General features: G+C 35.2%; 1 protein-coding gene across 2 annotated transcripts in view; it reads left to right on the plus strand.

Annotated features, from left to right (window-relative positions):
• LOC149570268 (protein RETARDED ROOT GROWTH, mitochondrial-like) overlaps window positions 1–26,893 on the plus strand; it is a 71,807-nt gene extending 44,914 nt beyond the window's left edge. For both annotated transcript variants that reach the window (XM_089822905.1, XM_089822904.1), the window contains exons 4-7: window positions 7,756–7,904; window positions 8,040–8,191; window positions 26,249–26,363; window positions 26,479–26,893. In XM_089822905.1, coding sequence (XP_089679031.1) covers window positions 7,756–7,904; window positions 8,040–8,191; window positions 26,249–26,363; window positions 26,479–26,601 — 539 coding nt within the window. In that variant the 3' untranslated portion in view covers window positions 26,602–26,893. The remainder of the gene's footprint in view (window positions 1–7,755; window positions 7,905–8,039; window positions 8,192–26,248; window positions 26,364–26,478) is intronic.
• The last annotated feature ends 222 nt before the right edge of the window (window positions 26,894–27,115 follow it).

A 27,115-nucleotide genomic window follows, 5' to 3' on the forward strand; every position in this document is an offset into this window, starting at 1 on the left:
CATTTACACCTAAAACTCGAGCTTGCTGAGTCATTCCTTCTCTATATTTTGCCAAGTCTTCAATGAATCGAGATTGACACCAAAGAATTTTGCCAACTAGTAGGGGCAGAAGTTAGTTTGGACTGGGAATTATTTTCCAAGGAGGGGTGGAATACGCCCTTTCTTGGGAAATCCCAGTCATTGCACAAAATTTTACTAAGTCTTGAAACTCTTGCATTCGCCCTTTCCATATTGTTCGTCTCAAGATCATCAAGTTCTTCATCTTGTCCGGCCTTAAATGCTTGTATGGAGGAGTGAAAATAAGAGGAAGTTTGGGACTGAATTCCAAAGATTTGATGCCTTATTCTCCTTTGATCTTCTCAAAACCTTCCCTAGCAAAACTGTGACCAACTCCATTCAAATCATGGCCTTGACCTCTTGACAACCATGAGAAAGGCCCAAGACCTGAAAATTGTTGCTATCCAGATTAAGACCTCCTAAACCTTCCACTAAAGTGGAAAAAGGGGGTCTCCATTTGAAATTGGGTGATGATGTGAACACCTCATAACAAGACCATCATTTGCAGAAGGATTTTACATGCCGGGTTCTCTAAATTGCTGTCATAAGTTCTGGGGATTACATGCCATATCTTTGTAACCATTTGGTACGAGAAAGGCCCAAGACCTGAAAATTGTTGCTATCCAAACTCCCTAAGATCACCTAAACCTTCCACTAAAATGGAAAAATGGGGTCTCCATTTGCAATGGGGTGATGATGTGAAAACCTCATAAGACCATCTTTTGCAGTAGGCGTTTACATCCCAGGTTCTCTAAATTGCTGTCATAAGTTCTGGGGATTACATGCCATATCTTTGTAACTATTTGGTGTGAGAATTATCAATAAAATACTTAAATATGCTGCTGCGATATAATTTCTAGTTTTGCCTTCTAAGTGTTTGTTAAAATGCCAATGATGATATAAATGCATATTCATTATCAGTTTATTAAAATTCTTGCATTATTATACATCAGTTTGGCACTTGCATTGGATGCAACATTGCAAGCCAAGCGTCTTGGCCTTTGCTTATCATTTTAGTTTGTAAGCAATCTCATTGCATTCTAATATTATTGTAGTCACAAGGAGTTTGAATGTCAAGAGTTGTCTCTCTCATATTTAGTTTGCATGCCAACTGTTTATATTAATGTCTATCTGCTGTAAGTGCATATTTACATTGTGTGGGTCATTTTTATGCATTTAAAAGACAACATGCATTTGCATTATGGCTCTTTGCCTAGACATCTTAGTAACTATTTGAAAGTATTTAAACACATTTGACATCATTTCAAGCAATCATTAACAGACTGAAACATTGAAACAGAAAATGAAGAGGTTGTATGCAAAGTGTTTGACATTACTCCTTGAGCATTGAATTGACATTTTGAGGTCAGAATTGGCAAGGGATATTACAGTAAGCTACCAGAGATATACCACCATCCAAAACATCGGGTTCCAAATCTGCATCGAATAATGTGTACCGGGAACAATTCATCCCTTGTGGGGATGGAAGTTGGAGGAATCTTACATAAGAATTGGATATGACCATCTTGATTTAGTTATGTCTCCATCCGGTAGTTCAAAGTCTACACATGCCTGTGGTTGCAATTCTCAATGAAAATTTCTCATCTTTGATGCTTTGGTGGGTGGAAAATCCACAATGCAAACTGGTTTTAATTCTCCCCTTTTAACTCATTTTGGAAATTTGCAATGTCAGCAGATTGGGGAAAGACACAAACTATTGAACCTTAATAAGAGTATGAGAACAATGGCGACAACCCAACTACATACGCATTTCAAACACTGCAAAATGTTTTTTTTAATGTTACTTATGGATTTGATGACCATTTCATTGTATGTTAGGGAAAATCATTAACCTTTGAAGCTTTACCTTGGTTGGTTTGAAATGCATATGGAATGCCCGATTATAAAAGGTCTCAACAGGTATACTTTGATGACTTTGCCAGGATAGGATGTGAAATGCTTGAATGAGCAAAAGCTCAAATGGGCCCATTGTTTTGAAGGCTATTCTCATGTTACCACATTATAGTGAGGAGACGTGTTAAGAATATTAACCGGATAACCTACAGGTCTAATAGTATAGACCGTACTTTCTCTTCTTATTGTATATCTCTAAACTGGCAGTATATTATATATATAACTCTTCCTAGGAGCCGGCAACTTTTCAAGAAGCAATAGTATGATGCTTAACTAAACTAACACATAGTTAGTTAGGTGTTATTAATTTGTGTTCTCTATTTGCCGACTTAGAGGGAGTTTAGTTAGTGCTAGTTTAGGAAGGGTTATGTCCCTCTGAGGGACATACCCTTTAGGAAGTATATATAGGGAGGTTATAGATGCAGATTAAGGACACACAGCTACAACAAAGTCTGCTCCTCTAAGTATCTATATCCTGCAAATAATATCAGAGATACTTCCTCACAATCAAAAGTTGAATATTCATTATTGGATTTGCATAAAATTAGGAATTAACTCCATCGATATTCAAAATTCTTAGAAGACCATTCTCAGCATTTAAAGACTGGATTAAAAGTCTGATTCAGAGATAAGGAATTTGCAGAATCTTTACAAGACGGTAGTAAATAATCATCAATCGCTTCCATGTCTTCCTTCGTGAAGTGAATCATTGTTATCCTTAGTGGTGATTTAGCAAAATGTTGTACGCTGAGATACTGTATAATATTAATTTAAAATACGAATTCCCTTAGAGAGACAATATAATATCATTGATGCCAGGTACAAATTATGATGACAACCATAAAAACAATAAAGATTTGCCAAGAAGTTGAGACAGTAGCAGTGTAAAGGTTGAAAGTTAGTTTCAAAAATTGGGTAACATTTTATAATATAATATTTTAGTTTTATATATAGATTTGTGCTCCACGGGGACACGTTTTTGGCCTTTTTAGGCTCGTCCTCATACCAAGTACAAAACAGGGACGTGGGTACCTATTTCCGCTGTCCCTTGCAACGTCCCGAACTGGGGAAAATGGGTGCCATCCCCGAAACCTGCAATTTTTTTCTTAGGAAACAGGGGTACGAAATCCCGTACCGAGGACTCCATTCCCATCCCTCGTCCATCCCCTATTGCTAACGTCCTCCCCTTTTTCCCAGCTGGTGACAGCTAAGTTAAAAGCCAATAAAAAAAAAAAAATTTATTGTTTTTTCACATTCACTCGGGCGCCACATGGGCGTTGGAGATTTTTAAAATAAGGAACCCTAATGTGGCTTCAAATAACAAAGGTGAATCCTTAAAGAATATTCTTCATTTCAATTTGTAAATGTTTGCAAGTTGGGAAGAGGAAGAGGAAAACTTCAAAACAGCAACAACAAAAGAGGAGTGCGTTTTTGAGTTGCAAGAGGAGGTTTTGCCTTCATTTCTACTTCATTCCAGGTATGTTTTCTAATTTCTTTTTGTTTGATTCAAATTTTATTGTTGTTTGTTGTCATTTTTCAATTTTTCCAATGACATAGAGAGGGCATGTTGAATGGAACATTGAAATGTTTTTTTTTTCCATAACTTGCAGCAGTATAATACATTGTAAAATCCAAAGGCAAAAACATGAGCAGCAGTGAGAGTGAGGGATGTAGTGATAGCATGGATGTTGCCATGCAAGAAACTCAAGTGTCACGTTTACAAAGACCAAGAAAAAGACCTAGGGCAGCCATGGATGATTTATCAAGTGAGCCTAATATAGATGTCCTTATGGAAGATGCAATGCCTAATCCATTTGAGTGCCCTTCCAAAGACCCATTCAACCCTAAGAAACCTCTCCTACAATTTGCCACAAAAGTAGACAACAATAAGAGGAAAAATTCAAGGGGTAGTAGGGAATGGGAGTGTCATTTATGTAAGAAGCATTATTTTGGGAGCTATACAAGAGTGTATTGTCATCTTTTATGGATAGGTGGGCAAGGGGTGAAAGGTTGCAAAAAAATTAAGGATGAAGAAAAACTTGAGGCCAATAGGTTGCATGTGGAGGGGGAGTTATTGAAATCCGGGGGTCCTACAAGTAGCACACCCACACCCTCATTCACTCCCACACTCACTCCCACTAGCACTACTGGTAAAGGGAAGGGAAAGGCAAAGAGAGATACCAATGTGGCTGATTTATTTAACATACAAGCAAAAGAGAGAGCTGAAGAGTCCATTGGCAGATTTCTTGTTGCTCATTGCATACTATGCCATGTTTCTCGTTCCTTATTCTATAAACAAATGTGCAAAGATATTTATGCCGCTGGTCCCTCATTTGTACCACCAGGAGAGACTAAATTATGCACCACTATCATTGACAAAGAGTACTTTAAAAGTAAGCATTTTGATGGAGGATATGAGACAAACATGGATGAGTGATGGATGTTCTATCATCATGGATGGTTGGACCGATATCAAATACTGACCACTCATCAATCTTATTGTCACTAGTACAATAGGGGCCTATTTTCTTAGAGCCATTGATTGTTCGGGAAAAAAGAAGGATGCATCCTTCCAATTTGAGATATTGAAGGATGCTATAAAAGAGGTAGGAGCTTCAAATGTTGTGCAAGTAGTCACTGATTCAGCCTGGGTGTGTAAATCAGCTGGATTGATAGTAGAGAGCACCTATAGACACATTTTTCGGACCCCATGTTGTGTACATGCATTGAATAACACCTTGAAGGACTTTGGGAAAATTGATTGGATAAAGATTATGGTTTATGAGGCTAGAGACGTGCAAATGTTTATTTGCAATCGTCACAGATCTCTTGCATTATTTAGATCATTTTCCAAAAAAGCATTCCTCAAGCTTGTGGAGACTAGATATGCTACCTACTTCATTTTGTTGGAGAGGATGCTTGAGGTCCAAGAGGCCTTACAATCCACGGTGGTCAATGCAGAGTGGAATAGATGGCATGAATCAAGCACCCCAGATGGAAGACTTGTCAAACGAAGAATCCTTGATGAGAACTGGTGGACCACAATGAGGTAAGAAACTTAAATAATTGGCATCGTAATTCATAATTGTTATTGCTGATTTAATAAAAATATTTCTGATTTAAGCACTTGCTGATTTTTTAAACGTATGATGTTTCTCACTTGCAATTTTCTTTCATTTGCAGATACATTTGCTCCTTCATTGAACCTATTGTGCAGGTCATTAGATATGCTGATACTGACTCTCCTAGCCTTGGAGAGATTTATGAGACCTTTGATAGCATGCTTGGGCAGATCAAGCAATCTATTAAAGAGAAGGGACTTCCTTTGGAGCTCTATGAGGAGCATCTTAAGCCCATTGTAACGAAAAGGTGGAACACTATGAACACCCCACTTAATATGGCATCCTATGTAGTCAATCCGAAATGGTATACACCAAGGCTTGGGAGAGTGCCTCCATCTAGTAATGAGGAGGTGAGTTTAATTTATGTTTAATATTTTTGATTTTATAATATATTTTTAAAATTTTGATTTTATTTGTAGAGTTTATAAACTCTTCTAAATTTTTGTTTGTTCAATATAGGTGAAGGAGAGCTTCTTCAAGGCCCTTTCAAAATTGTATAATGCAGAGGATGCTGCAAAAATTCGAGGGTAATGGCTTGACTTTGCCAATCTCTGTGGTCTAACATTTGGTAGACCAGAGGCGAGGACTGATAGAACTACATTAGCTCAAAGGGACCCGATTGGATGGTGGACATGGCATGGTAGAGACACACCCGAGCTGAAAGGCCTTGCCATCCATCTTCTCTCACAGGTTGTGAGTTCCTCGGCTGCAGAGAGGAATTGATCTACATATAGCTTTATCCAGTTGGTCAAGAGGAACAACCTTACCTCTAGACGATTAGAGAAGCTTGTGGTTGTTCACAGTGTATTGCGACTACAGGAGCGACAATGTCTTGAGTATCGACAGACTCTAGCACTACGTTGGGATTATAATCTTAAAAATGCATTGCAGATTGATGAGGATAACACACCTCTAGGGCTGCTTGGTGTTCCATTGGATGAGGACCCTTTGCCTACCCCTACCAGTGATTCAGAGGAAGAGACTAGCACTGATGTTGATTTAGATAGAGATTTAGATTCCTAGAGAACAACCATATATTTGGCTTTCCGCTTTGTAGATACTCAGATACAGTATTGCTTTTGAATATTATGGAGTTGGACATCTCATTTACACTTCTAGTATTTACTTTCATTATGTCATTTTGATTTCATGCATGATGATGATACATTGATACTTGGAGCCTTTGGGCATTTTTTCTAATTGTATGCGATATTCGGATATATCATCATATCACATTCTCATTTTGATTTTATTATTTTAATCTTGATAGTTTTCAATTTCCATGTATTCCATATGGTGAATGGCTTATCAATGTTATCATTGTTATGATATGCATATTTGAAATATATCTCTAAATAAGTCTAATTCATTATATATAAAAAATTTAAAATCCCCTATATTTTATAGCCATCCCCTAAATTTTGGCTTTGACCCGTACCCATACCGGAAACATGTTCCCATCCCCTAAAACGTCTGCGTCCCGGAAACTCCGTGGAGCATAGCTAAATAATGTTTAAATTGTTAATATTTGTTTTTATGATAATCAACCTGTCTTAGACATCCAAGGGCCACAGAAAAGGGGCATTGAAGTTGGGATTCAGGTAAGCAACGGGCGCACCTAATCCTCCTAAAAAGATGTGCAACTATTCCTCATAATTCTGCAAACTCCAAACTCTCTGACCAAAGCTACTCACCATTTGGCTGCCCTTTAAAGACAAATCCAGACATCTTACAGCCAAAAAAGATCTTCAAATCATTGGGTGTGTACTGTGTACCTCTGAGTGGAGTTTGCTTTTTATTATTGTTCAATTCTGCTCTGAAGGAGATGAATGTGAGTACTTCATTTGAATGCTTGAATGTACCTCATCATTCTCGGAAGCTTTCTTCCATACACACTACTACAAAGTTCTCTTGTCCAAGTTAAGCCCACACGACATCTTAGAGGATAATACATAAATCTGCGATCACAGGAGGGGGGACAGAGATTTGCATATTTAGTGTTTAGTTGTATTGTAAGCGTATATTCTTATCTGATCCCGAGTCCAGTTAGTAACTTAAGATTACAATAGATGTATTCAGCTTCAATCTTAAAGAAATCAATTGCTACATGGTGCAGGTTTTATCTTTCAATAATGACCAAATTTATTATTTGACTTTTATAGAAATGAATTCAGCTTAGCTGCAAAGGATCTTGAGCAAGCAAAAGGTAATGTCAATAAAAGTAAATCTGAATTGGAGTGATCATATTGTTTAGAGGTCTCCTCTTTCACCTGTTGTTGATTGGAGGGAATGTGAGGGTTTTGAATGAAATCATTGAGGCATAACTGGCTAGATGGATGCTCTTTTGAAGAAACTTGTTGATACCAATTTGAGGTGGCATTATAAGGTGTACCTGGAATTTAAATAGTGGTAAAAAGATATAGGGAATGAGCAATATGAAGATGTTAACCAAAGAGTTATGGCTGTCTTCATAAAGTCAGTCTTGATGATCAGCTTTGTTGTTCAACGGTTTTAACTCTCATTTTTGGTGTTGTTATATAAGATGCATTTCTTGTAAAGAATTATCAATAAGAGTGACCATTGTAATTTCAGTTCTACATGTCCTGAATATAATATGATGGTAGAAGAGCATAAATCTTGAAAGCTTGATGTCGTAATGCAGACTATGCAGTAGTAGAGAAGCCATCATTGGAGACATGGATGCAAGGTGGTCCAGATTACATAGTTATGAAAAGATTTGACATTGATGGGATTCGCATCATTGGAAGTGTGCTTGGACAAAGCATTGCATTGGATCACTTTGTTCGACAGGTATTTTTTATGCTTGTATGCCATACTTGATTGCTGTTGACACTATAGGAATTGCTGTTTCATTTAACTCATTTTTATAGGTCGATGGTATGGTTGAAAATTGTTTAAAATTATTGTTTTGAAAATTATTTTCAGGTTGATGGTATGGTTGGAGAATTTATAGATTTAAATAAAGGAATGGAAAAGACTGGAACTTTTACCATGAAGCAAAAGAAACTCTTTCAGCTAGTTGGGAAGGCAAATTCTAATCTGGCTGATGTAATTCTTAAAATTGGTCTTTTTGAAAGGTAAATGTTATCAGAACTTTTTAGTTACATCCAAACAGACTTTGTACAGGAAACATTTAATGGTGAAAAAGCTTAGGCTTTGTACAGATTAAGAAGCAACATTTCTCCAATTCTATTATCTTGAATGATTACTCTAGTAGGTAAACAGCTTAGACATCATGATTATGATATAACCTCTGTTCATAAAATAAATGTACGCTTTAAAGATGATGATGCTGTATTATGATTTGGGTATACTGCATTATGATACCACCTTTGCCCTGGACCAGACCCTTTGGTTCTGAACTACTAGTCATCTGTGAGAGTATTTAGGTTTCTCTTGTTCTGTCTTTGGCTTTCCTGTTTTGTTCTTTCCGTAGACACATTTTTGGTGCTCATGCTGCTGGCTGCGGCCTTGTACATTTTTCAGTCCCTTAGACCTGTTTGTGGTCTCTTGTTGGACATTAATAAACTTATCTATCTTACCTTTTTTTAATTTCTGTTTACACAATCTGAAACAAATCGATTGTGAAAATTGGTAGCTGTAGAAAAGTTTTTGTTGCAATTAATGCTTATTGTGATTGTAAGCATGAAAATTCATCTAGTTATCAAATATAATTTGCAAAACTACATCAAATGTTACCAACTTGCATGTTTCAGCTGTATGCCTTGGCTGATTTCTCTATTTTCCTAAGTTGTTTCATGTGTTTATATGCTGAACCAATTACATTTTAATAATTCTATCCTTTTTGGCATAGACCACGACTTCCTTAACATTTTGCTTTTGGCAATCACCTGAAATTCTTCTAGGGAACCCCTATAAGTTTCTTAGAGCCCTATAAGTTTCTTAGAGGGTTGTTTTGAATTTTCACATGATTTTCAGCATGCAATGATTTTTGAACCAAGCAAGATAATTCCTATTCTTACTATTTTTGTCACAGTCCCAAGAAAATTCAAGGGATGCCACTCTAAATTGTGATAATCTAGATGTGTTATATATGAAGGAGCAATGATTGTGCTTTGATACCATGTACGAGTAGATGAAACAGTCACAGGAGCCAAGAATCATTTGCAAACAAAACATCTATCACTCAAAAGAGATCAAGCAAAGATAATATGCTCTATTGCAACCCTAGAATTTTGTATTGATTGCGCAATAATGAAATCAACGTTCATTAGATTGAACAAATGATTTTCTTCATAGAAAACAAGAGTATTAAAAATATCCAAAAGCCAACACAAGCTAATGAAATAGCAAACTTAGAGCTAGATATGCAAACTAGAAGTGCATGATATACATACTGTACAATCTGGAGCCCAACTAGACTAGACTATTGTGATACTGCTATTAGGATCTAATTGTGTAATTTTTGGGTCAAATTCATTGACCCATGTTTCATGAGTAGTGATTTACACACAAATCATGAGAATAAATAGAACACTTAGCACTCATTGGATCTAGGTGATGCTCACAGAGGTGAAGCACCTAGATTTCCTGGGAGGTCACCTGTCCTAGTACTACTCCAACAAAGTAGTAGTGATAGCAATATCACAATTTGACTTGCTATGGAAAATACCTCCTACTTATCAATTGATGAGCTTAAGGGGCTTTCTAATGAATGGTTCATAAGGCACAACACTTGGTGAAGGTTTCACAAATGGGGATGCAAGCAAAGTGGGTTTAACCATGGAGGAAACTCTATAGTTAAGCGCACTCAAGCTAGAGTAGTACTGGGATGGGTGACCTCCCAGGATGTCCTAGTGCTTCACCTCTGTGAGCATCACCTAGATCCAATGAGTGCTAAGTGTTCCATTTATTCTCATGAGAGATGGATTCGTGTGTGAATCACTACTCATGAAACATAGGTCAATGAGTTTGACCCAAAAACTACACAGTTAAATCATGATAGCAATATCACAATTTGACTTGCTGTGGAAAATATCTACTACTTATCAATTGACGAGCTTAAGGGGCTTTCTAATGAATGGTTCATAAGGCACAACACTTGGTGAAGGTTTTGCAAATGGGGTTGCAAGCAGAGTGGGTTTAACCAAGGAGGAAGCTCTATAGTTAAGAGCGCTCAAGCTGGAGTAGTACTAGGATCGGTGACCTTCTGGGAAGTCCCAGTGCTTCACCTCTGTGAGCATCACCTAGATCCAACGAGTGTTAAGTGTTCCATTTATTCTCATGAGAGATGGACGAACCACTACTCATGAAACATGGGTCACTGAGTTTGACCCAAAAACTACACAATTAAATCCTGATAGCAATATCACAATTTGACTTGCTGTGGAAAATATCTCCTACTTATCAATTGATGAGCTTAAGGGGCTTTCTAATGAATAGTTCAAGGCACAACACTTGGTGAAGGTTTTGCAAATGGGGTTGCCAGCAACGTGGATTTAACCATCGAAGAAACTCTGTAGTTAAGCGCACTCAAGCTGGAGTAGTACTAGGATGGGTGACCTCCCATGAAGTCCCAGTTGCTTCACCTAGATCCAATGAGTGCTAAGTGTTCCATTTATTCTCATGAGATGGATTCGTGTGTGAATCACTACTCATGAAACATGGGTTAATGAGTTTGACCCAAAAACCACACAGTTAAATCTTGATAGCAATATCACAATTTGACTTGTGAAAATATCTCCTACTTATCAATAAACTAGACTAACCTAAATTTAGGCTTAGCTAAGGGAACTTAAATTAGAGCATGAATGTACAAACATGTGCTCAATTATGCCCAATTGTTACATCCCAATTTTTGACTTAATTTAAAATTTTCATATAGTTGTTGAGGTTCACATGAAGTCAGTTGACAGTTTAATTTGTTATAATCTTGCGAAATGATAAGATGGTTAGTCGTTATAATTTCATATGAAGATAACATGCTAGTTGATTATTTATCATGAATCCATGGAATTGGAAAAGCGGTTAGCCATTATGATTATTTATGATTAATAACTTGTTATGGTAATATGATTTAACTGCGAGAATTTCCTTGTAGGAAGCATATTGAAGGGGTGAAAGCATTGTCAAAAAAGAATTGGGCATAGGAGCATCACCATTACTGGGCAAATGGTTATGAATCGTGAATCACCATGGTTGAGGACCTAGCGACTTGAACATCAAGATACAATCAATGGAACCGCATGAGCTATTAAATAAACAATTTAAAACATAAAATAATTTAATATAATATGTTAAAGGTTTTGATTGATCTTTCTCAATATTATTTCAATATATACCTATGTACGTACTGTAACATCCACTTTTCTTGGGTCTAATTTAACAACCAACATATCCAAGAATTACAAATATTACTTCATTTTCATAGGAAGATAGTTAAATCAGTTTCGTTCATATGAAAAAGATTGACGGTTAAAATCAGTTAAGTAAAATTTCTTAACTAAGAACTTAAAACACCATCAATGAATTTACTATAGAAAATAAAATCCACATACCATGGAATTTGAACCAAGAAATCATTATAGGGATGCTTCTGCAATCACCCAGATTAGTCCACAAATACAACTATAACAATATCATATAACAACTTCCATCCAATGCTGCTATATTAAAAATCAAATGACAATTACCATTAAATACCACTATATAAAATTAGGGCATCACATACCACTGTATCAATTAGAGCATCAATTATCATTGGATCATTTAGGGCATCAAATACCACTATATCACTTAGGACTTCAATTACCATTGGATCATTTAGGGCATCAGATACCACTGTATCAATTAGGGCTTTAGATACCACTGAATCAATTAGGGCTTCATATACGACAGTATCATTTAGGGTTCTAGATACCACTATATCATTCCTTTCCTTCCAATTGCTTTCTGTGGAAAAAAACATAAGATTAGAAGATATGCTCCTATTTATTATTCATATAAATGAAAGGTTGATATAACAATTCATCAGATAAATTTGTCTCTCACAACTAAATGTAAAATAACTGTAACAATGACATAACTCAATTAATCTTACCTTAGTCTTGCCTATACATCATAAAAGTAAAAATACCTGTTTCGACAAACAATTGAGTGTATAGCTTATCTTTGTCTGTGGTACATCTGACAACTTGGGGAGAGGTAAAACATTGTCAAGGGCTTAACCACCCAACCTTGGACCTTAACTTATTTCCCACACAATCTCTAACGAAAAAGGCCCTCCCTACCCGGAATAGACAGGGATCTTCTTGTCATCTGTTGAGCAGCCTGGCATCTAACCACACCACTTGACTTGACAACAGGAGATAATAACATGATCATGCATGAGCTATTAAATGATATTATTCTAGAATTAATGTATCATATCTGACTTTTATTTTCTAAGTCATTGCAGACTCCATCTCACCTCTTTGTCCTTTCCATGGCTATACAGTCGGTGAATCCTAGGTGCTCGGATCTCAGAGCAATCGGCTCTGTCTGTTGATCCTCAACTAAATTATAATATATATATATTTTCCATCTTATCACAATTTGTGATTTGAAAAAGATATTCTTAAAGAATGCATAATTCTAATCTCCATTGGCATAATGATTTATGGATTCATTTTATGGTTACTTGGCTTTCATTTTCCATGAATAAATCTACTTAAAAGAGAATCAATTCTGTAATATCAAACAAGATATCAACAAGTTATCATCATGATAAATACTGTAGTTTACTGCTATTGCACCATTTGTTCAAGAAAACAGATTAGAAACATTGGATTCGGGTGTTCCACATAACCTAGATAATTTGTAGATGATGTCTTGCTGAACGCTCAGCTACTTGTCACACCTATATTTGCAAAGTAAATAACACAGCTCCAACATAAAAGCACTTCACGATTTTCGGCAGAATATTTGAATGGGCATGAAATCGTGGGAAGAATTTATTGAAAGGTATAGACTAGTATTGGCAGGGATATTGATATTAAGAAGAAGGAATTTGGGTGTTGTGGTATAAGGCGGAAGTGATCATAGAAAACTTGTAGCATGAACAAGGTAGTATGTGCCTAGGTGGCTGCTATGTTTCAGCCTCCCATAAACGTTCTTCAGGCGCCATTAACCCAAGTATATATGAATCATGTAATTTGAAATCAAGATAATAAATAAAACTTGATTGCTATGGCGGGCAGTCATCTTTCCAATTGAAGTTGCAAGTTATCGACTTAAGCAAGAGAGTCGAAAATAAAAGGGAGAGAGTCGGAATTGAGAAGAAGGCAGTTGGGTGCCATGAAAATATATATCGGGTATGAGAGTTCTTGCCTCCTTGTCTCCACCTGTCTCAAGATATCAAAAGGTCTAAGGAGACTCTTTGGCTCCCAAAACATAAAGAATATCTTGGCAATTAAAAATGCCAAGTGTTTAATCGGTTATAAACAAGGGAAGAATAAAGATGGAAAAAGAGTTGGAAGGTTATAATTTGAATATTATAATTCGAATGTTATTATATTTGAATAGTATTATAATTTTATATTATATATGTACATGTATAAAATATTAATAAGGTGACATCACTTTATTAAATTATTATAATATAATGGTGCCATTTCATTTTTATATCTATATGTACGTATATAGATATATCTATTATAATAATATGGTGAAAGATCATTAAAAGTCCTTTGAAGTACATTTTATATTTTAACTCAATTATTTATGTTTCTCAAATTATTTATTTAAATAGCTAATGCAGGTCCCACAGATGTATCTTGTTTCAAGTCGCTAGGTCTTCAACCCATCTGCCCAGAGATGGTGATGCTCCTGTGTCTAATTCTTTTCTGACACTGCTTTCACCCCTTCGACGTGCAATTAAATCATATTATCATGACAAGTTATAAATAATCATAATGGTTAGTTGCCTTTTCAATTCTATGAATTTGTGATAAATAATCAACTAACGTGTTATCTTCACATGAAATTATAACGACTAACCATCTTATCATTTCACAGGATTATAACCAATTTAATTGTCAACTGACTTCATGTGAACCTCAATGGCTATATTTTAAATTAGGTCAAAAATTGGAATGTAACATGTACGATAAATATAAATATAAAGTGACACCATAATATTATTTTCTTTATAATATAATGATGCCACCTCACAAATATATCTACGAGTACGTAGATAAATATAAACCATAATAATTTCGATTTTAAACCTTCAAATCTTCTTCCAACCTTTATTCTTTCTTTTTATTTTAAAATACCGATTTAACACTCGGTAGTTTTAATTGGTGTTCAAAGAGCCAAGATATTTTTTATGTTACGAAAGCCAAGGAGTCACATTATTTCTTTTTAGTAGAATTCGTGAGTAAGAGGCGTATGTATCTTTTTCAAGCACCCGGCAACCTTTCACAAGAGACCGACTCTATCTCTCTCATTTTCGACTTTTCTTTCATAAGTTGATAATCTGCAAATTTCAATTGGAAAATCACTGCCGCCCATAGCAACCCAAGTTTTATTTTATAATCTTGATAGCAGATTACGTGATACATTTTATACATTGGATATTGGCACCTAAAAAACGTTTATGGGAGGTTGAATCATAGTGGCCAGCTAGGCATATACTTCCTTGATATAACATCCGACTTCTGTATTCATCACCGTCTTCTTCCATTAATCTGATCACGTTGCTCTTAGCACCGATATCACTACAAATATCATTATTAACCATTGCCATGTTCCTTTCCACGATTTCTTAGTTATATTGATGTTCTGTAATTAAACGTGAGCAATCTTTATTTTTCTATTTGCCTTCAAGATCTCTCTTGCAAGGAGCGAGGTGGAATGAGTAAGCATCCAGCAAGACATCATCTTTTCTCCATATTATATCAGGTTATGTGGTTAACTAGAACCCAAGTATTGTAATATGTTTTCCTTTATCAGTTGTTATTGCATTCTAATTATACAGCAGTAAGCTATAGTTTACAACATGATGCAAATCATTTTACTTAACATCATAGGATTGACCTTTTCTAATTAGAATTGTTTATGGCAAGTAAATGCCAAGTTACCATGTTATGAAATCATGATTTATTATGCCATTAGAGATTAAAATTCAAATGATATTCGCTGCAAGTATTAGAGAACACATTCTTCAAATCACAAATTGTGATAAGTTGGAACATATATTATTCATGAAACAGTTGAGAATCCACAGAAAGAGTGGATTGCTTTGAGATTCAAACACCTGGGACTCACCCAGCTGTATAGCCAAGGAAAAGGGTGAAAAAGTGAGAAAGGAATCTGTAATAACATGAAATAGAATCAGATGTGACATTATAATGTTTATTTTTTTTTAAAAGAATCATTTAATAGCTCATACATGATCATGTTTATTGTATTCTCCTACTATCAAATCGAGTGGTGTGATTAGATACCAGGATGCTCAGTGGATGACAAGGTATTCCATGTCTATTCCGAGTAGGGAGGGCCTTTCTCGATAGATATTGTGTAAGGATAAATTATGGTCCGAGTTTGGTTGGTTAAGCCTTTGACAATGTTTCCCCTCTCCACAAATTGTTGGACGTACAACAGAAAAAGATAAACTTTGCATTCAAACGTTTGTCGGAAATAGGTATTTTTACTTTTATGATGTATATTCAAGTAGAAGGTAAGATTAATTGAATTGTATCATCGTTACAGTTATTTCTTTATATGAAAGCAATTCTTATCATCAATATAATTGGCAACCAATTATCTCGGTTGATCTTCTAATTGAACGTGGAATATATTTATTTGCGAGAGATAGATTCATCTGATGGATTGTTATTTCAGTCTTTCATTTATAAGAATAATGATTTATGAGGATATTTTCTAATCTTATGTTATTGCCACAGTTAAGCAAATCGGAAGGAAATGAATGATACAGTGGTATTTGATGCCCTAAATGATCCAATAGTAATTGATGCCCTAAATGATATAGTGGTATCTGAAGCCCTAAATGATACAGTGATATCGACACCCCAAATGATACAGTGGTATCTGATGCCCTAAACGATCCAATAGTAATTGATGCCCTAAATGATCCGATGATGATAGATGCCCTAATTGATACAATGGTATGTGATGCCCTAATTGATATAGTGGTATTTGATGGTAATCGTCATTTGATCCTAAGTGGTATTTATGGACTAACCTGGGTGTTTGCTGAAGCATCCCTAGATTGATTTCAGTTTTGAATACCATGGTATGTAAATTTTAATTTCCATAGCAAATTTATTGATGGTGGTTTTTTAGATGTTAGTTACGAGTTTTCCATCTAAGTAATTGTAACTGTTAATTTCATTTACATGAACATAACTGATATAACTGCCTTCCTATGAAAACGAAGTAATAACTGTATTTCTTGAAATGTTAGTTGTTAATTAAGACCCAGAAAAACTAGATGTTACATCAATAATATCTACAATGGTTCTATTTTTCCTTTCAGCAACTCCATTCTGTTGAGGGTTGTAGGGAACTGTAAACTCCCTCTTAATCCTAGCAAGTTTGCAGAATTCTTTAAATATTTCAGAAGTGTATTCTTTTCCATTATCTGTTCTTAGAATTTTTTTAATTTTTTTTGAGGAGTTTTCAGTGATAGTTTTGAATTCTTTAAATTTAGAAAGAATTTCTTCAGATTTTTTACACTTTAGGAAGTATATCCGTGTCTTCCTTGAAAAATCATCAACAAATATCACATAGTACAAGGACCCTCCTATGGATGGTGTAGACATGTGTAACAAACGGTTTTTCATAACAAAATAGGACGATCGTTTAAGAGATTTCCCAAATAATAATTGAATTCCTATTCATGTGATATTAACTACTTTTAACTACCAACAGTTAATTGAAATAAATAAAATAACGATTAACTAAAATAACTATATCAATGATTATCTATAATAACTGGAATAACGATTAATTGAAAATAATTGTAACAATGATCAACAAAAATAACTATAATAACGATTAACTGAAATAATTGTAACATTGATCATCAGAAATAACGATTAACTATCCTTCCCTACATACAAGTAAAGTAAATGCTTAACATGAAAAGAAGAAGAACATACAAGTAATATCTGGTGAGTCTTTAGTTGGTTGTGCAAGCCTCGACTTTCGGTAAGAGGAGAAGCATTGACCTAGGCTTAACCTCCCAACCTCGAACCATACTTATCCCCACACAATCTATTGAATTAGAAAGACCCTCCCTACCTCGAGATTGGGCTTGGGATACTTTTAGTCTAGCCATCTGAGCATTCCAATGTTTAGAATGTCCGCACAGTTATGGACAGACATGTGTGAATAACTGGCACCACTGACATTAAGTGATTATAGATGACAAACATGCCTTTAGACGACCTTGGCCAAGGTTTTCTAATGGGTTCAATCACCACCGCTCGACTTAACAATAGGGGAACAATGAAATGGACGAGCATGAGCTATTAAGTGAAATTATTTTAAATTTGTTGTATCACATCTGACTTTTATTTTTATGTCAATGCAGATTCTATCTCACCTCTTCACCTTTTTCATGGCTATACAACCGGTGAATCCTAGGTGCTCTGATCTCAGAGCAATCGGCTTTGTTTGTTGATTCACGAATATTATATATTTCCAGCTTATCACAACCTGTGATTTGAAAAATGTGTTCATCAAGACTTGTAGAAAATATCATTTGACATTGATTCCAGCGGTATAAATATTTCATGATTCCATAACATGGTTTCTTGGCTTTTATTTGCCATAAACAAACTAACTTAGAGAAGGTCAATCCTATGATGTTAAGTAAAATGATTTGCATCATTTTGCAAACTGTAGCTTACTGTTGTATAATTAAAATGCAGTATCAACTGATAAAGAAAAAGTATAGCAATACTTGGGTTTCGGTTTACCACATAACCTGATATAATATGGAAGGAAAGATGATGTCTTGCTGGACGTTGTGATCCGACTCTTCCTTGAAATGATCTTCAGATGCCAAAAACCGGTACAAAATATATCACGTTTTCAGCAAGAAGATTTATACAAGGCAGAAAGGAGATTGGCAATAGATGTAGAGATATATTAGATGGTATTGGTGGTAGATGGAAGTCGGATGCTTGGAAAATATATGTCAGATGCTTGGAAAATATAGAAGTCAGGTGCTTGGAAAAATAATATGTCTCCTCCGCCTCTCTCTCAACTTCTTAAATAAAAAGGTAATGTGTTTCCTTGGCTTCCAAGAAGCCGTAACATAAAGAAATATCTTGGCTCTTGAATGCCAAATGAAAATGCCAAGTGTTACAATCGATTTCAAGTAAGAAAATGAAATAAAAAAAGATGGAAAAAGATTTGAAGGTTATAAATTGAAAATAATTATGGTTTATATCTATCTACATGCACGTAGATATAATTATGGGGTGACATCATACTATCATAAAATATAAAAAAATATTATGGTGTCATTTTATTCTTATATCTGTGTATGTACATAGGTATTTATTATAATTATGTGATAAAAAGATCAATCAAAATCCTTTGAGGTATGCATTATATTTTAATTAAATTATTTTATTTTTAAAAATGTTTGGTTAATAGCTCATGCGAGTCCTTAAGTTGTATCCTGAAGTTCAAGTCGCTAGGTCCTTACCAAGGCAATTTAAGGTCATAGTTGTCATCCTAATGATTGGACTAAGCTAGTATCCCATTCCGTTGATCCCGTTTAACAATGCTTCCCCCCTTCATCTTCTCCTGCAATCACCTGTGCAACATTTCCACGATAATAACAAGTTCCATAATAATTCATATTAACATTTAAAAGAATTTAATTATTAACCATAATTCCAAATTCAAGCAACTGCTAAACATTACATGACAAATAATGGATAACGACCATCTTCATTAAATAGTTAATACAACGGGTATAAATAACTACCTACTTCACATGATTATGAAAGAAAAATCCGTTCAGTTTAACGGCTATGAATAGATTAAAATTAGGTCAAAATTTGGGATGTAACAACATGGGTCCACATAGGTCCGAGTGCATTGGTTCTAACACATTTTTAGTTTTGCTCATACTATGAGGAAATGACTTTTTTGTGTTTTTCCCCAAGGCACAACCTTTGCATGATTCATTATGAATTTGACTTAATTTGGGCATACCAGTTGCCAACTTCCCCATAGATGTTAGAGCATGACAGTTGATATGGCCTTAATCTTCTATGCCGGATTTCATTTGAATCTTAAGTCTCATGAACAAGTGCAAGATTAGACTTAGTGCAAGGCTCATATAATAGTGCTTGTCTTACTCCTATTGTTTGAGCCTTCTTTATGGTTGATTTCTTTGACCATGCTAGCACTTTGCCTTCCATGAAAGTAATTCTATAACCATCATCTTCAAGTGCTGATATAGATATTAAATTTCTTTTGATGCCTGTTACATATAGAACTCCAGAAAGTTGAATAGATTTTTTGGATTTTTTTTTATGGTGTAGGTCCCAATTCCTTTTACGAAATGTGCATTGTAACAACTTCATCTATTTCTATTTGCATGCTTTCTAGGTTATCTTGATTTCCAGTGATGTGTCTTGAAGATCCACTGTCAATTATCCAAGTGTTGGACTTGGTTGATATTTGACTAGACAAGGCTAAGTAGAAGTCATGTTTCTCAAAATCTTGACCTTAGATTGATTTATCAGTTTTGGCAAATGATGCTTGATGTTTTGATCAATCAAGACAATTTAGTGCATCATGTCCATATTGATCACATCTAAAACATTGAATTTTAAACAAGTGTTTCTTTTGTTTTGATTGTCCCTTTCCATGAAAGTTTCTTTTCCTCTGTGTTCTTCTTCTTACCCTTTTTATGAGAGTTGGTGTTACGAACATGAATGTCTTCATCTAAGGTTTTATGTTTTCCTTTAGTCATTAATCTCAACTCTTCTTGAAGACAATCAGATCTTAATCGATCTAGTTTTGGAATTTTAAATCTTGCACTCATACCTTGTATAAATGACTCCCAAGAATTTGGTAGTCCTCCTAATACTATTAGGGATAACTCTTGGTTGTCAATCTTATAATTGACAGAAGATAATTGATCTTTCAATTTTGTGATTCTCATGAAGAAGGCATTTACTGTTTCACCTTTATTCATGCTAATATTATTCATTTGTCTTTCAAGAGCAAGTTTTCTTCTAGTATTATTTACTATGAATGCATTTTCAAGTGCTTTAAACATGCAATATGCTATTGCATGTTTTGCCACAATAGGCACTATGTACTCTCGAACAGTATCCACTATTATTTTCATGGCCTTCTCATTATTCTCGATCCTTAGAGTTTTCTCTGGATCATCTTTAGGTTCTTCCTTTTCTTCTTTTACAAAAGAATCTAATTTGCTCTCTTTTAATAGCATCATTATACAAAGTTTCCAGCATTCGAAATTGTCAACACTTGTAAGGTGGTGTTCGAATATTAACATGTTTGTCATCTTAATGTGAAATTTGATCTCTTAAACTTAATGAGATCTCTCCTTAACCCTTTCTGATACCATGTAAAGTTTCTTAACAGATTTCAATATGAGGCTAACTAATGCACAACTTTGATTGCAGGTTTGAACACTAATGTCAATGAATTTGATTTGCTCAAGAATCTGTATATGTTAGTATAGAAATATCAAAGAAAGCAAAGATGTTCTTGAACTTGAGATGCTAATGATTCTTTGATATGCTTGCATTAATTGATTTCGATGCCTTGCAATATTGAGCAGATTGAATATATATAAAACAAGGAGGGGTGTGAGAGTGAATGGGCATGTCTCCAAATCGAGACATGACCATTCACTATCACACCTATTCGGTGTTTGTTATCATACCCGTTCAGGGTTAGACTTAACACAAGTCTAATCATATATTACTGATCATAATGAACTCGATTCATATGTAGCCCGATAATGATATTGATTCAGATCGATTATGATCTTAAATCAAAGGGATTGCATAATTTACGATCATGACAAAGATATAATCTCATGTAAAATATATATATGTTCAATTGGTTTCAACTACAGCAATCATTTGTAGAATGATAGTTCAAGAGATTTTATATATATATATATATATATATATATATATATATATATATATATATATATGTATATATATATATGTATATATATATATGTATATATATGTATATATGTATGTATATCTTGATCAAAGTCATTGTTAGACCGAAACTACATGCTTTAATAGTAACAGTTCCAATCTCACTAACACCGATGCTTAGATGACTTTCATTGGTTCAGCTGTGAGACCTTTCCAACCCATTTATACTCATAGGGAAGAAGAGTTTCATGAAGTAGAAGCTCAAAATCTAATTGTGACTGATATAATAACTTGCTATGTTGAGTATAGAGCTCTAGAGGGGATTCAAATGAGATATTAATAACAAATTTTATGAATATGGAGAAATCTCCTAATGGCCCTAGACCACAAGCTATCTGTTGAGATGTACAACATGCTTTGGGGAAGTTATCACTTCCTGTTCTGATGGATCTCACAAGCATTCAACTAGAGAGTAGATTTGTAAACACACAGATTTTCCACTTCGTTTAATGTTAGTGTAATGCCCCGCCCGAAAATCCTTGGAACAAGGATAAATATAAGCCAAGATAAAAAAATTTATAAAACAAGTATGGATGTACACGACAATCAACCTACGAGGATCAACAAGATCGCAACGGAAGACTAACCAAACATCCAAACACCAACTGATCTCCAAATGCCGCTACCGAATTGACATGACCAAACTGAAGAACGAAAACCAAAGACGACTTTAGAACACAAAATCTCTGATCTATCGAAGCAAGGAAACACTAGCATTCCTAAAGGGTACTCAAAAGTCCAAATTGCGTTCTCCGAAAAACAACGGAGATGCCCCCTATTTTTCGCGCGAGAGAAATTACAATTTACAACTAATAGTCTCACGCAAGAAAGTACACCAAGTCACGCAAGGAAACGCCATCCCATGCGAAGAAATGCTAGGACCAACAGCCAAAATGCACTGCATTGGTGTTGAGGTTCACCTAAGGAAGTGCACTAAGTCACGCAGGAAATGCAAAGAACCACGCAAAACTTCCACACTCTCGCACGAGGAAGTAAAATCTCGCGTGAGGAACCATAACAGCACACCAAAAAAACGAAGGATAAAAAGCTGAAAAAGATAATTCCTCCACACCAGGGAGTACTGGATCTACATTTGAGGCATAAACACTCGAACTATAACAACTGAAAGACGAAATTAAACCGAACCATCTAAACATAGCACTGAAGGAAATGAACCGAAAGCAACATTGGAATGAGCTGAAACAACAAAACTGAGTGCGTGGTTCCTCCCAACCATAATAGCATCATGAGACCTCGAAGGTCCTAGCCATCCTCCGCACGCAACATCCCAAATTGTCAACTAGATAGTTAGAGCTGTCTTATGAGGACATCACTATTAAAGCGTAATAACATCAGATGAACAAGGAAATTTAACATGCTAACCAGTAAGCAATAAATACTCCAACTAAGCAATTAACATCATCTAATCATATGCTAAACATCATAATAAGGGAATGTGTCAAATAAACTAACATCATCGAAACATGATATCCAAGCATTTCAATGAAAGCATAAATCACAAGAAAGCATACTTCGGAACCTAAAGTATCAAGTGAAAATATTGAGCAACGGTTGCACTGGAACAATAGATCATCTCTGTACACCGGTCCCCAACAGTGGTATAGGTAGCTACGCCTCCCAACCACGTGAAACCCGTAGGTCCACTCCCACCGTGTTGATGGAGTTAATGATCTAACCACAAACACACAAAAAGCAAACATCCATGGCTAACACTCACTCTAGACAATCATGATGGTTGAACCCAAGATCATGAGACAATGCAAGTACTACAGGTCCTGGTTAGACACTCAATGGGTAACTATGTAGGGGTTGACAACATGGATAGTCGCTTGGCATCGAAAAGCCCAAGCTCGGAACATGCTGCTCAACTCTCCAACGGAAGGCTCTCACACTAAGCATTTTATTATCTTAGTTTTATTACCACTAAGTGTTTTATTTAGTTATCACTTAAAACTTCTACACGCCAACCCTTGGGAAATAGTCACCGGGCTGCGGAGATAGAAGCCCCCCCCCATGGTGCTACCCTACCCTACCCATGCTCATCTAATGATGAGTACCCGTAGGCATGCATAATTCCAAGCCAACTTTAAATGATCATAACTCCCAGAAGTACCACAGAAGATTGGGCCTCGCAAGTCACCCGACAAATGCACACGCACGTGCTCGTGTGTCACACCACCATCACCAAGATCATAACATAAGGACTGGATGAGAACACAAGCAAAATATCACTCAACCGAAAAAAAGCTTTGGAGGATGGATGCGACACACATCCCAATGCAACATAAAAGTGCAACAGTGGTCTAACTGACATCCCAACGGATGATCGAAGTCCACAACCAACATCATGTCAAGAAAATTTTGAGAAAATAGGGTGGCATGCAAATCAAGGTAAAACCCAAAAACTAGAAAACTTCGAAAGTAAAACCCATTTGGTCTTAGGTCATAAAAGCCACGAAAATCCAATAAAAATCAAGTCTAGACACTATGCAAAAACGACCAGCATAACAGTGTGAAACCCCAAACCCTCATCCTGAAAACAGGGAAAACGTTCATACCCAACCAATTGGGCAGAACCAACAAACAGAAACAGAAGGGAACACTAGTTCGTAGCCTCCTAACAGACAACTACTAGAAACATAACCAAAAACAGAGCTGAAACACAAAAATGGGAGAGCCCTACCTGACAACAAAATGAGCAGAAATAGAAAACAGCTGGATAAAATAAATATCTCGCGGAAGCTGTTCAAAATTGCAGCAAAACAAGGTCTCCCCGAGCTGGATCCAACGAGACCGATCTCGCTAAGATCCCACTCTCATAGCTCTCATAACGAACAAAAACACAATCCTCCAAAAGAGGATTTTGGAAAAAGCTCTCAATTTTGTAATTTGCAAGAGTGATAAGTGAGGAATTAATTCCCTCTTTCAATACTTATTCACTTTTCGAGTGAGTAATTGATTAGGGTAAATAACCAGCCAACCTAGTTAAACCCCGAATCAACCCAAACGAAAACAGGCTATTCCAAGTAATTGGAATTCATCTATGACAAAGCTGCCAAAAATTATAAATAAATAAAATAAAGCCTGAAAACTCTTAAACCAAAATCGCAAAAAGCCTTAACAACTTCGCGACAATGCAAAACTCTAAATGCACAGACACGTTCACTGGTCTAATCACATAATGCAATGAGTCCGGATTTATCAAATCACCAGAAGGTTTAATTTATCATTTAAATAAGACACGTCAACCATACAGGGATGACATTGGTAAAATATGAATAGCTAAATTGCTAACTCCATGTGCTATTGCCAGGGATATAGATCCTGTACACTAAAACACATGATCAAGTGCAATTGCATATAATAACATAGTCGAAGCAATAAATGCATTAAATACCTAATTTAACCATTTATTCAATTATACTAAAATAATCCATTTACATCACTCACGTTCGCATAAAGCATAATGAAGCAAGAATGAAATAATTCACCGTAGCATTAAATCCAACATCTACATAATCAGAGATATGTCCAAATACCGAATAACCAGATATCATCATAAAACATACTGTCATCTCAAAATGGCATCAACATGGAAATATGATCAACTGCACAACATAGTAGTATAGCGTCTATGATACTGAAATCAAAGTATAACATCCGACCCTTAGGTCATCTCAAATGCAGAAATAATAACATGAGTACAAGCATCTCTCAGATCAAAATATAAACAAGGTATAGACTGCAAACACGAGAGGCACTACAATTAGAAGATGAGGACATCAAATTTGCCCCTCCCATCTTGATGGTAAACACTTGGAATTATGTTATTATGGGTTGATTACTCAAGGCAAAACCTTATCAACTCTTATGACGAATTCAGTAGAAAACTCAAGTGATTTTGTAGGTAGGGTGCCTAAGTTTATTTTTTGGAATTAACTCAGCTTGAGCAACTTGGAAGTGTTGAGAGTTGCCAACTCTATATGTTAGGTGTATTAACAGATCTGCTAACTCTTGTACTTTTCATCCCAGTGATGATCGAGGGATATAAAATTTTCATATCCCAATATTTAAGCCATTTTAACTAAATCAGTTAAAAAATAGTAATACAAATTAGAACGATATTTTAGGAAGTATAACTGTTAAAATTCTTGGCTAAACCCTATGCATTTTTGAAGAGATATCAAATGTTGTTGTTATATAATATAAAGATACTGTTTTAAACTGAAATCTCTTTGTTGTTTACTTAAGACTTATTGGTCCAGTAGGCTGTAGTTTATAGTTCTCTTAACAAATACGCTTTATTATCTATGATCACCATCATTATATTTCTTGGAAAATTATATTTGTTATGGGCATGCAAATAGTGAACAGTATCTGTCAATCATTATAATATTGTATGCTCGAGTGAACATTGTTGTGTTCTCTTTTTATTGTGAACTACAATTATAACTATATCATGTTTTGCATACAATTTAGACTTGGTGTATGGTGTGGGATCCTTCTGCAAAAGTTCTTCTGTAGTTCGAAAGCTGGAGTTAATTTTGGATGACTTCTGTGTTTTTTCTTAATGATCAGTTTCAACTTTCAATGTTCTTTGATGTTTTTATCATCTTTGTTATTTACCATTTCATGATCTAGTGGAAAACAATCATCTCTTTCAGAAACATTTTATGTTTTCCCTGGTCCAAGATTGATTTATCTAATTTTCTTTGAAGGCTTCTTGGTGGGAAAATCGCTGGAAGTCTTTCATTTAGTAGCTCACTTGTATCATATTATAAATTAACCTATAAATTTGGTTGATATGGGTGTCATTTAGGTCTGCATTTTCTTATGTATTTGAAGGAGATATGAGGCTTAAATGTAATATTTTATCATATCTTTTATCATGCTTTATTATTATTATTCCAGGTCAGACATTGCCTGGAAGAATGCAAAGTACGCAGAAATCTGGGAATATCTTAGAGATGAATATGAGCTTACTCAAAGGTTTGGAAGCCTGGACTTCAAACTCAAATTTGTAGAGGTATGAATTGTTCTCTGTTCTACTCTCAAAGAAAATGCTTTTCTCCTTTATATCATTAAATCCTGAGATATTAAATTCAAGCCGGAGTTTAATTGATTGTTTTCTGTTTCTGCAGCACAATGTTCGTTTTTTTTTGGAAATATTGGAAAATAAAAAGTCTGATTTTTTGGAATGGCTTATCATAACATTGATAAGTGCAGAGATATTGATTGCTATATATAATACAATCAATAAATAATGATTGTGATATATATAATTCTTGATTTGTGTGTTGTCCATGAAAGATGGAGAACTTGCCACTGGATTGTTGTAATTCAATGTCTAGTACTTGTGAATTATGACACACTGCTTTCTAGTTATTAGTTCTGATGTCCCAACCATACCATACTTTTCAAGCATTCAGAATATGGTAGTCCTGTTTATATACAATCCTCATGGGAAAATTGAATTTATGCAATTTTATTGCATAGCTTTTCTCTGTAAAGTGTACAGAGTCTTCTAATTTTTAATATTGAGCATACTTTGGTAAACTATGCAATGACAAATTCAGACTTTGTAGATTTTTCCTTGGAGAAAGCTATCAGGGTACATTATAGATTCATAGAATCATAATCAACTACACAATGTTCTATAAATGCATCTTCTGAGGGTTGCTTATTGATCATTAGATAGCTTAAGCATGTCAATTTCTTTTAACAAAATGTGTTAATCGGTCCATAGTTAATTTTATCACAAACCAACTTGAGGGAATT

This window comes from Cupressus sempervirens, chromosome 3 (genome assembly GCF_028749045.1).
Source record: "Cupressus sempervirens isolate cs-2001-9-10 chromosome 3, ASM2874904v1, whole genome shotgun sequence".
Lineage (NCBI taxonomy): Eukaryota > Viridiplantae > Streptophyta > Pinopsida > Cupressales > Cupressaceae > Cupressus > Cupressus sempervirens.